General features: G+C 34.9%; 1 protein-coding gene across 1 annotated transcript; it reads right to left on the reverse strand.

The window, feature by feature from the left end:
• Positions 1–8,976: 8,976 nt before the first annotated feature.
• On the reverse strand, positions 8,977–12,104 carry LOC134681543 (Kruppel-like factor 18). Its single transcript, XM_063541187.1, has one exon. It carries the CDS (start codon positions 12,102–12,104, stop codon positions 8,991–8,993), a length of 3,114 nt encoding a protein of 1,037 aa, XP_063397257.1. The 3' UTR covers positions 8,977–8,990.
• Between the last annotated feature and the right edge of the window lie 1,105 nt (positions 12,105–13,209).

The raw sequence follows: 13,209 nt of genomic DNA on the forward strand, positions 1-13,209 counted from the left end.
TACTGTCGCAAATATCCGTTTACCTATCTCCGCTCCGCGTCGCTAGGTAAACTCAATTTGCGACAGTAAAATCTACGTTTTACGAAGGCCAAGCTTAAAATACAATACAGTTATATCCTAATTTGCTTTTATACGACCAAAAAACAAAGGAGTAGGTCGATTCAATAATTTTTTATGAAAGATTTTAACTCATTTAGTCATAAAAAACGATCCGATTCAAGCTAAAATATGAAAAATCTACCAAATATGCGAAAAAATGTAACTTTTCAGATGGTTTTTGTCAGAAATGAAAGTGGCCGCATCCGTGTTCATCCTCAATCTTTATATATGTTATGTATAATCATCAAATACAACTTCCATTTTAATATTTTGGATGAACACGAATGCGGCCACTTTCGTTTTACACGGAAACCGTTTAAAATTTAACTGAAATGCTGGAATTTTGATGATTTCAGTAATTTAGCATGACTTTATGGTGCTAGTACTCAATATATGTGCATTGTATTGCCAAAACCAGCCAATATTTATGTAGCAGAACCATTCTACTATCCAATACATAACTAAAAGTTTACATTTTAACAATTTTGTAAAACTGCTATATTTTGGGGCCAAAAACGGCTCTTACCGGACCTACTCCTTTGTGGACTATTAGTATTACGTCGTCGTCGTCAGCGTTGTCTGAAAACGGATAATTTTCGGATAATAACTTCAGAATAAAAGTGGATAATCAATAAAATATTTAACACAAGGTTTATAACAACTATAAGAAGGTTAGATTTAATTTTTGACATTTTGGAAACAAGTTCCTGTGATTTTGGTCCCAACAGCACTGGGGTAAAGCTGATGACCGTTACTGCATTCACGGTCACCCTAAAATGTCGGATGAAAAAAAAAGGTCAGTTTCTGTATTGCCGGTTAAAGGGTTTCTGTATCATTTTCTTTACAAATTAAATTGAAAATGGAAATGAGGAATGCTTCTATGAGACAACAACCTGACCGTAGAATAAAACAACAGCAGAAGGTCATCAACAGGTCTTCAATGTAGCGAGAAATAACCGCACCCGGAGGCGTCCTTCAGCTGGCCCCTAAACAAATATATACTAGTTCAGTGATAATGAACGCCATACTAATTTCCAAATTGTACACAAGAAACTAAAATTAAAATAATACAAGACTAAAAAAGGACAGAGGCTCCTGACTTGGGACAGGCGCAAAAATGCGGCGGGGTTAATCATGTTTGTGAGATCTCAACCCTCCCCCTATACCAAAGCATACATTGGTACGATGTTATTTTATAATTGATTCACACTGAAATCACAAATTGCTACCAGGAAATGTGTATGAAACGGGAATTGGATTTGAAAAAATCGCTAAGATGATCGTAATTCATAATCGATATGACCGTAACAATATCAGCGATTTATAACAAGGATGACCGATTCATAACAAGGATGGCCGATTCATAACAAGGATGACCGATTCATAACAAGGATGACCGATTCATAACAAGGATGACCGATTCATAACAAGAATGACCGATTTATAAAAAGGATGGCCGATGCATAACAATGATGACCGATTCATAACAAGGATGACCGATTTATAAAAAAGGATGGCCGATTCATAACAAGGATGACCGATTTATAAAAAGGAATGCCGATTCATAACAAGGATGACCGATTCATAACAAGGATGACCGATTCATAACAAGGATGACCGATTTATAAAAAGGATGGCCGATTCATAACAAGGATGACCGATTCATAACAAGGATGACCGATTCATTACAAAGATGGCCGATTCATAACAAGGATGACCGATTTATAAAAAGGATGGCCGATTCATAACAAGGATGACCGATTCATAACAAGGATGACCGATTCATAACAAGGATGACCGATTCATAACAAGGATGACCGTAATTTGCCTAAAGATGACCGTAATTTTGTTAAAAATATAACCGTAACTTTTAAAGGATGACCGTCAATTTATTAGAAATATCCATATTTGTATTCATAGCTTTTTGTTGAGTTTGTGTCACTAGGGGCTCAGTAAGCGGATATAAATATGTTTAATCAAATTTTTTTAACAACTTGCCGTATTTTGAATTTAGACAATGATAGTAAATTGCATATTTCTCGTAAAAAAATGTAATTGAATATTAAATTGAGAATGGAAATGTGGAATGTGTCAAAGAGACAACAACCCGACCATAGAAAAAAACCATGAGCAGACAATCACCAACAGGTCTTCAATTTAGCGAGAAATTCCCGCACCCGGAGGCGTCCTCCACCTGGCCCCTTAACAAATATATACCAGTTCAGTGATACAGAACGCCATACTAATTTTCAAATTGTACACAAGAAACTAAAATTAAAATAATACAAGACTAATAAAGGCCACAGGCTACTGACTTGGAACAGGCGCAAAAATGTGGCGGAGTTAAACATGTTTGTGAGATCTCAACCCTCCCCCTATACCTCTAGCCAAAGTGTAGAAAAGAAAACGCATAACAATACGCACATTAAATGCAGTTCAAGAGAAGTCCAAGTCTGATGTCAGAAGTTGTTACCAAAGAAAATAAACAAAATGACAATAATACATAAATAACAACAGACTACTAGTTATCAGTTAACTGACATGCCAGATCAAGACTGAAAGATTAAGATTTCATCATATGAACATCAGGCATAATCCTTCCCGTTAGGGGTTTAGTATCATACCATCATAACATGTATGAGAAGAACATAACCCGTGTCATGCCAACAACTGGTTTTTGAATTAATGTGTTTGGTTCCGATGCAAATACCCTATAGGTGCATCAATATTAACGCCAAAAATATATAGTTATAAGAAGATGTGGTATGAGTGCCAATGAGACAACTCTCCATCAAAGTCACAGTTTGAAAAAGTAAACCATTATAGGTCTGCAGTCTTCAACAGAGAGCAATTTGTGACATTGCAAAGTTCTGATATCTGATAGTAACAATTTGTCAAATATATAGTATTGAGAAACATCAAGGACAAAGTTACATCAACCCAAATGACTTGGATAATAGGCAATTTATCAAATATGCATTTTTCTTAAGATAGTTAAAATTATAATATAATTGAGAATGGGAATGGTGATTTTGTCTAATTTGACATCCCACTAAACTCCAAAACATTATATATAAATATTAAATTGAGAATGGGAATGAGGAATGTGCCAAAGAGACAACAACCCGACCATAGAAAAAAAACATGAGCAGACGGTCACCAACAGGTCTTCAATGTAGCGAGAAATTCCCGTACCCGGAGGCGACCTTCAGCTGGCTCCTAAACAAATATATACTAGTTCAGTGATAATGAACGCCATACTAATTTCCAATATGTACATTTTTTTTTATTGATAACGACGTTAAAATTTTAATACAAATTGACAGCGATACGACAGAAAGTTGCCAAAAAAAAACACCACTAGTTTAAACATGTGAATATCCGGTAAACGAGTCTATGTGTATGGTTCCAGAGGAGGCAGATTAAGATCTTAATAAGTTTATATATATGAATAACGTTTCTGTTTATACAATTTGACAAGGTTCCCCCTTTTAATACGCTATTCACACAAGACTATTTTCAGGATCTATTTTGCTGAAGCTCACCTTCACTAGTTTGGTCGTAGTATTTAAAAAAAAACATGTTCTGTTATTTTACTTTCAAGACAAAAAAATAAAAGATCAATCAACATTGACATTTTTAAAAAGGTGTAATTATTATATCTCATTAATAGGAATCCCAGAAATAAAATCTTTTGGCTTGTAGTTTGAGGCTACATTTGAAGCACGTCTTATTATCTTATCTTCTACCTGCAGGTTAATGCTGTCTTATAAATACGTTTTATACCAACACGATTAATCATTTGATTAAGAAAACCAGATGGCCCGCAGGGCGCAGCTTTATACGACCGCAGAGGTTGAACCCTGAACGGTTGAGACAAGTATGGGCACAACATTCAAGCTGGATTCAGCTCTAAATATGGATTGTGATTATATAGTTGACACAGAATGAATGTTGTCTAATGAACTTAAAATTTTTGTTTTGCCTTTGATCAATTCACTATGCTGTTGAATATTAATCCTCTCGAAAAATGTTTGAAGACAATATCTTTTTATTTATGAAATCTGAAATAAGAAAAATTGAACCCCCCCCCCCCCCCCCCTCCAATTTTTTTTCACATCCCCTTTCCCTTATTCCAAAACTGATCTCAATTCAAATTTCTAAACAATAACTGCTCATTTAAGGTGGCTCGTGGGTACACAAATTTTAGCAAAAAATTAAACCTTTATTTTTTCATTACAAATTTTATTATTACACTATTAGTTGTTACTTTATGATATGGTACAAAAAACAACCCCAAAAAATGATTTGGCTTGGCCCCAGATGACTTTAAAAATTGAAAAAGCTCCAAATTATCTCCCTTTGATGCAAAAATGCCATTTTTGGGCCTAAAATTTGAAATATCTTTTTTTACTCATCGGTGACCTACATTTTTTATTATTGTTTTCAAAGAAGCTGTACATAAACTAAATAATTGTAAAATTTAAGCGATATTAGGTTATTTTTTTATTTCAATATTTCCTCTTTTTCTCCTATTAGTTCAACAGAAAAAAAGGACATAAACAAAAATGTATGCTTTTTCCAGAGACAGATTTTAGCTTAAATGAACGGTGACCCCATTTTTTTATTTCATTTTTCTTTTAAGTATATGATAAAGTTCATTTATGAAAAAATATATCGAAATCCTATATTAGAAAAAAAAATCATTTATACCCAGGAGCCCCCTTAAATACATCATAAAATATCAAAATGTAAAAAAAAGTGCTTGTTATCACTGAATGGTAAAGATTGTTTTAATTTGTCGGTTGGTAGTAAAAGTGAAAATACATTGTATATTGTATAAAACAATGATTTAAGTTGATTCAACTACTATTCTAGTCAAAGAAAGATAACTCAAATTTTCAAAGAAAACACACAAATATCTATTCTTGACAAAGAAAGATGACTCCAATTGAAAATTGATTGCTATTGCACAATATTGTGCAATTAAATATTTCTTGCTATTGCACAATACTGTCAATTGAAGATTTCTTGTTATTGAACAATACTGTACAATTGAAGATTTCTTGCTATTGCTGAATACTGTGCAATTGAAAATTTCTTGCTATTGCATTGTCAACGTATATTTGTTCCACCTAACAGAAGTTCCAGTGGAAACTTTATTATAAACAATGTCATAATACCTGTACCTGTCGGAACAAATATTCTATACTATTTATTCCGTTAGGAACATCTACTGTAATATTTATTCCTGTGGAAATAATATTCCAGAATAGTTTTTCCGTTTGGAACTTATATTATGAAGGAACTTCTATTCCGTGACAGCACAATACTTCATATAATAATTTTGAATCCTGATTTGGACCAACTGGAAAACTTGGCCCATAAACAAAAAATCTAAGTACATGTTTAGATTAAGCATATCAAAGAACCCCAAGGATTCAATTTTTGTTCAAATCAAACTAAGTTTGATTTTGGACCCTTTGGACCTTAATGTAGACCAATTTGAAAACAGGACCACAAATTAAGAATCTACATACACAGTTAGATTCGGCATATCAAAGAACCCCAATTATTCAATTTTTGATGAAATCAAACAAAGTTTAGTTTTGGACCCTTTGGGTCGCTTATTCCCAAACTGTTGGGACCAAAACTCCCAAAATCAATCCCAACCTTCCTTTTATGGTCATGAACCTTGTGTTTAAATTTCATAGATTTCTATTTACTTATACTAAAGTTATGGTGCGAAAACCAAGAAAATTCTTATTTGGGCCCTTTTTGGTCCCTAATTCCTAAAATGTTGAGACCAAAACTCCCAAAATCAATCCCAACCTTCCTTTTGTGGTCATAAACCTTGAGTTTAAATTTCATAGATTTCTTTTCACTTTAACTAAAGAAAGAGTGCGAAAACTAAAAGTATTCGGACGACGACGACGACGACGCAGACGACAACGCCAACGTGACAGCAATATACGACCAAAAAATCAAAATTTTTGCGGTCGTATACAAATTATTTTCTGAAGCAACAGCAATTTTTCGAACAATTTCATAAGAAAAGAAAATGATATGTGTTATAATTTAATAATACTAGTAGATAAATTATTCATTAAACTACAATGTATATAATTTTAATCTGATGGTTAATAAGATAATGTAATTATTAAAACATTAAGGCATTAAACATTGTCATAATTAATTGTCATATTAACAATACAATATATAGTTTTTATTCAAATTCAAGAGTTTTAGCACAAATATGAAATTGTCAAATAAAAAGTCTAAAACACAATTTTCGTATAATGTTTAACTGGACATCTCAGGGCTTGGTTGATTTTTGGTTGATGTACCTATTATGGTCCGATATCCAAAATCAAAATACATGGTTAGATTTAGCATATCATAGAACTTCAAGAATTAAATTTTTGATGAAATCAAATAAACTAATGTTCAATTCCTTTAGACCTCAATGTGGACCAATTTGATATACAGGCCAAATATTAAAAATCTAAATACATGGTTAAATTCAGCATATTAAAGAACCCAATTTATTCAATTTTTGTTGAAATCAAACAAAGTTTAATTTTGGACCGACTTGAAAACTTGGCCCATAATCAAAAATATAAGTACATGTTTAGATTCAGCATATCAAAGAACCCTAAGAATTTATATTTTTTTTAATGAAAATCAAACTAAGTTTAATTTTGGACCCTTTAAACCTTGGGGTAGACCAATTTGAAAACAGGACCAAAAATTAAGAATCTAAATACACGGTTAGATTTGACACATCAAAGAACCCCAATAAAATCATTTTTTGATGAAACCAAACTAAGTTTAATTTTGGACCCTAATTCCTAAACTGTTGAGACCAAAACTCCCATAATCAATCCCAACCTTCCTCTTTCTTTCTTGTAGACGAAACGCGCGTCTGGCGTACTAAATTATAATCCTGGTACCTTTGATATCTATTTACACCACTGAGTCGATGTCACTGCTGGTGGACGTTTCGCCCCCGAGGGTATTACCAGCCCAGTAGTCAACACTTCGGTGCTGACATGAATATCAACAATGTGGTCATTTTTATAAATTTCCTGTTTACAAAACTTTGAATTTTTCGAAAAACTAAGGATTTTCTTATCCAAGGCATAGATTACCTTAGCCGTATTTGGCACAACTTTTTTGGAATTTTGGATCCTCAATGCTCTTCAACTTTGTACTTGTTTGGCTTTATAAATATTTTAATATGAGCGTCACTGATGAGTCTTATTTGACCTACCGAATTAGACTATTAACCGGATTTGTAATCGTATAAGCAACACGACGGGTGCCGCATGTGGAGCAGGATATGCTTACCCTTCCGGAGCACCTGAGATCACCCATAGTTTTTGGTGGGGTTCGTGTTGTTTATTCTTTAGTTTTCTATGTTGTGTCATGTTCACTATTGTTTTTCTGTTTGTCTTTTTCATTTTTAGCCATGGCGTTGTCAGTTTGTTTTAGATTTATGAGTTTGACTGTCCCTTTGGTATCTTTCGTCCCTCTTTTATGTAGACGAAATGCGCGTCTGGCGTACTAAATTATAATCCTGGTACCTTTGATAACTATTATGGTCATAAACCTTGTGTTTAAATTTCATAGATTTCTATTTACTTTTACTAAAGTTATAGTGCGAAAACCAACGACGACGACACCAACGTCATATCAATATATGACCAAAAATTTTTCAAATTTTGTGGTCGTATAAAAACAGACCAAAACAAAAAAACTTAACACTGAGCAATGAACTGTGAAAATAAGGTCAAGGTAAAATAAAACCTGTGCGACTGACATATAGATCATAATATTTTCAAACAACAAATATTGTTGACCTATTGCAAATAGTATTGGAAAAAAAAAAAAAAAATCCAGGCCAAAATCTTAACTATAAACACTGAACCATGAAAATGAGGTCAATGTCAGAGGATACCTGCCAGCCTTACATGTACACACATTACTATCATTACATACACCAAATGAAGTAGACCTATTGCATATACATTGAAGTATAAGAAAAACAGATCAAAACGCAAAAACTTAACTATCACCACTGAACCATGAATAACAGGTCTAGGTCAGATGACACCTGTCAGTTGGACCTATACACCTAACAGTGATTCCATACACCAAATATACTAGACCCATTGCTTATAGTATGATAAGTATCTGAGATATGGACTTGACTGCCAAAACTTAACCTTGTTCACTGATCCATGAAATGGGGTCAAGGTCAAGTGAAAACTGTCTGACAGGCATAAGAACAATGTACGCATATACCAAATATAGTAAATCTTTTTTTTTTCAAGTAGTCATTGAACCATGAAAATGAGGTCAAGGACATTGGACATGTGACGGAAGGAAACTTCGTAACATGAGAAATCGATTTACAAAGTATGAAGCATCCAGGTTTTCCTCCTAAAATATAAAGCTTTAAAGAAGTTAATTACAGCCGCAGCCGTCGCCGCCAGATTTCTATCCATATATCAAGGGTTCTGCTACAAGTCACAAGCTCGACAAAAAATGCTTGTTTAAGGCCTCTTTTGGGCCCCTTTTTCCTGAATGGATGGAACCATCATCCCCAAAATCAATCTCAATTTCCTTTGTGGTATTGAACTTTTTATTAAATTTCAAAGAGAGCTATTCACTTAAACTTAAGTTATTGTGTCTTCGGATGACAACGTTGGAGACGAGGACATCATACCATAGTAGTACCCTACCTTAGTTGTAATGATTATTTTAAAGAAGGATCGTATTATTGAGCGTCACTGATGAGTCTTTTGTAGACGAAACGCGCGTCTGGCGTATACTAAATTTAGTCCTGATATCTATGATGAGTTTATTTATTAACTACCGTACATAAATCAGTAATGATGATTATTGTCTGAATGTATTTTCATGTGTCTCTGTAAACAAGCAAACGTACTTAACCTCTTTCCACATTCACAACATTCATAAGGTTTTTCACCTGTATGTGTTCTCATGTGTGTCTGTATATTACCTTTCTCACTAAATCCTTTACCACATATATCACAGCTATAAGGTTTATCACCTGTATGTATTCTCATGTGAATCTGTAAATTACATTTCGCATGAAATTCTTTACCACATATAGCACAGTTATAAGGTTTATAACTTGTATGTGTTCTCATGTGACCCTTTAAATTAGAATGCTGACTGAACGCTTTACCACATATATCACACTCATGAGGTTTATAACCAGTATGTGTTCTCATGTGACTCTGCAAATGACTAAGATAACTAAACTGTTTACCACATAAATCACAGCTATGAGTGTTATTTCCTGTATGTTTACTTATGTGTGCCTTTAGGAGAGAACCATCAGAAAATTCACTAGCACAAACATCACATTTATAAGGTGTCTCACCAGTATGTGTTCTCATATGTGTCTTTAAGTTACTACTTTGACTAAATTCTCTAAAACATACATCACATTTATGAGGTTTCTCACCAGTATGTGTTCTTGCATGTCTCTTTAAGTCACCACTTTGACTAAATACTTTAGCACACACATCACATTTATATGATTTATTAGGTTTTTCACCAGTATGTGTTCTCAAGTGTCTCGTTAAGTGACCACTTTGACTAAATTCTTTAGCACAGACATCACATTTATAAGGTCTTTCACCAGTATGTGTTCTCATATGTTTCGTTACGTTACAACTATGACTAAATTCTCTGAAACAAACATCACATTTATAAGGTTTTTCACCAGTATGGGTTCTCAAGTGTCCCTTTAAGTGACAACTTTGACTAAATTCTCTACCACAAACATCACATGTATGATGTATCTCACCAGCCTGTGTGTGTCTCTGTATAGTACCATTGAGTGTGACTAAATCTTCTCCTCCCTCTAACATCTTATTGTGTCCCTGTAGGGTACCATTGAGTGTGACTAAATCTTCTCCTCCCTCTAACATCTTATTGTGTCCCTGTAGAGTACCATTGAGTGTGACTAAATCCTCTCCTCCCTCTAATATCTTATTGTGCCCCTGAAGAGTACCATGGAGTGTGACTAAATCCTCTCCTCCCTCTAACATCTTATTGTGTCCCTGTAGAGTACCATTGAGTGTGACTAAATCTTCTCCTCCCTCTAACATCTTATTGTGTCCCTGTAGAGTACCATTGAGTGTGACTAAATCCTCTCCTCCCTCTAACATCTTATTGTGTCCCTGTAGAGTACCATTGAGTGTGACTAAATCCTCTCCTCCCTCTAACATCTTATTGTGTCCCTGTAGAGTACCATTGAGTGTGACTAAATCTTCTCCTCCCTCTAACATCTTATTGTGTCCCTGTAGAGTACCCTTGAGTGTGACTAAATCTTCTCCTCCCTCTAACATCTTATTGTGTCCCTGTAGAGTACCCTTGAGTGTGACTAAATCCTCTCCTCCCTCTAACATCTTAGTGTGTCCCTGTAGAGTACCATTGATTGTGATTAAATCCTCTCCTCCCTCTAACATCTTATTGTGTCTCTGTAGAGTACCATTGAGTGTTACTACATCTTCTCCTCCCTCTAACATCTTATTGTGTCCCTGTAGAGTACCCTTGAGTGTGACTACATCTTCTCCTCCCTCTAACATCTTATTGTGTCCCTGTAGAGTACCCTTGAGTGTGACTAAATCCTCTCCTCCCTCTAACATCTTATTGTGTCCCTGTAGAGTACCCTTGAGTGTGACTAAATCTTCTCCTCCCTCTAACATCTTATTGTGTCCCTGTAGAGTACCATTGAGTGTTACTACATCTTCTCCTCCCTCTAACATCTTATTGTGTCCCTGTAGAGTACCCTTGAGTGTGACTAAATCTTCTCCTCCCTCTAACATCTTATTGTGTCCCTGTAGAGTACCCTTGAGTGTGACTAAATCTTCTCCTCCCTCTAACATCTTATTGTGTCCCTGTAGAGTACCCTTGAGTGTGACTAAATCCTCTCCTCCCTCTAACATCTTATTGTGTCCCTGTAGAGTACCCTTGAGTGTGACTAAATCTTCTCCTCCCTCTAACATCTTATTGTGTCCCTGTAGAGTACCATTGAGTGTTACTACATCTTCTCCTCCCTCTAACATCTTATTGTGTCCCTGTAGAGTACCCTTGAGTGTGACTAAATCTTCTCCTCCCTCTAACATCTTATTGTGTCCCTGTAGAGTACCCTTGAGTGTGACTAAATCTTCTCCTCCCTCTAACATCTTATTGTGTCCCTGTAGAGTACCCTTGAGTGTGACTAAATCCTCTCCTCCCTCTAACATCTTATTGTGTCCCTGTAGAGTACCCTTGAGTGTGACTAAATCTTCTCCTCCCTCTAACATCTTATTGTGTCCCTGTAGAGTACCATTGAGTGTTACTACATCTTCTCCTCCCTCTAACATCTTATTGTGTCCCTGTAGAGTACCCTTGAGTGTGACTAAATCTTCTCCTCCCTCTAACATCTTATTGTGTCCCTGTAGAGTACCCTTGAGTGTGACTAAATCTTCTCCTCCCTCTAACATCTTATTGTGTCCCTGTAGGGTACCATTGAGTGTGACTAAATCCTCTCCTCCCTCTAACATCTTATTGTGTCCCTGTAGAGTACCATTGAGTGTGACTAAATCCTCTCCTCCCTCTAACATCTTATTGTGTCCCTGTAGAGTACCATTGATTGTGACTAAACCTTCTCCTCCCTCTAACATCTTATTGTGTCCCGGTCGAGTACCATTGAGTGCGACTAAATCTCCTCCCTCTAACATCTTATTGTGTCCCGGTAGAGTTCCATTGAGTGTGACTAAATCTTCTCCTCCCTCTAACATCTTATTGTGTCCCTGTAGAGTACCATTGACCGTGACTAAATCTTCTCCTCCCTCTAATATCTTATTGTGCCCCTGAAGAGTACCATGGAGTGTGACTAAATCTTCTCCTCCCTCTAACATCTTATTGTGTCCCTGTAGAGTACCATTGAGTGTGACTAAATCCTCTCCTCCCTCTAACATCTTATTGATAAGGTTTATCTCCAGTATGAGTGTTCTTATACGACTCTGTAAAGAAAAACAATAGAGACATATAAAAAAGGTAACTCTTGATATCTTTCTGCAATTGACAAACATGGCATATAACCACAGCCACTCGTCTCAGAAAAAATATATCCTATAAAGGTATATTTGAGGAAAAAAAATATTCTGAGACGAGTGCCTGTGTGTTCTTATCGATAGTATTTAAACAGTCTGTATAAATAAAATCAACCAGATGCTCCGCAGGGCGTAGCTTTATACGACCACAGAGGTTGAACCCTGAACTGTTGGGGCAAGTATGGACACAACATTCAAAGCTGGATTCCGCTCTAAATTTGGATTGTGATTAAATAGTTGACACAGCATAGGTTTCTGACACAGAATGAATGTATTCAAATGAACTTAAAATTTTTGTTTTCTCTTAGGCAATTCACTATGCTGTTGAATATTAATCCTCTCAAAAAAATGTTTGAAGAAATTTTCTTTTTATTTATGAAATTTCAAATGAGAAAAATTGAACCCAATTTTTTAATCACATCCCCCTTTCCCTTATTCCAAAACTAATTTCAATTAAAATATTCTAATGGAGTTTGCAACAATTACTACTCATTTAAATACATCATAAAATATTAAGATGTAAAAAAGACTGCTTGTTATCACTGAATGATAAAGATTATTTAAACTTATCAGTTGGTAGTAAAAAGTGAATATACATTGTATATTGTATATAACAAAGATTTAAGTTGATTCTGGACAAAGAAAGATAACTCCAATTCAAAAAAATTCTTGCAGATATTTCTTGCTTACTATACTGGACAAAGAAAGATAACTCTTAATTAAAAAAAAATCGCTATTTCACAATATTGTGAAATTAGATATTTCTTGCCATTGCACAATACTGTGCAATTGAAAAGACTTGCTATTGCACAATACTTAATATAATAATTTTAGATCCTGATTTGGACCAACTTGAAAACTAGGCCCATAATCAAAAATCTAAGTACATGTTTAGATTCAGCATATCAAAGAGGCCCAAGAATTAAATTTTTGTTAAAATCAAACTTAGTTTAATTTTGGACCCTTTGCA

The sequence above is a fragment of the Mytilus trossulus genome, chromosome 8, assembly GCF_036588685.1.
Source record: "Mytilus trossulus isolate FHL-02 chromosome 8, PNRI_Mtr1.1.1.hap1, whole genome shotgun sequence".
NCBI lineage: Eukaryota > Metazoa > Mollusca > Bivalvia > Mytilida > Mytilidae > Mytilus > Mytilus trossulus.

Coding starts and splice junctions, on each gene's coding strand:
- LOC134681543 (XM_063541187.1), bottom strand. CDS start 12,104: ATGTTAGAGGGAGGAGAGGATTTAGTCACACTCAATGGTACTCTACAG.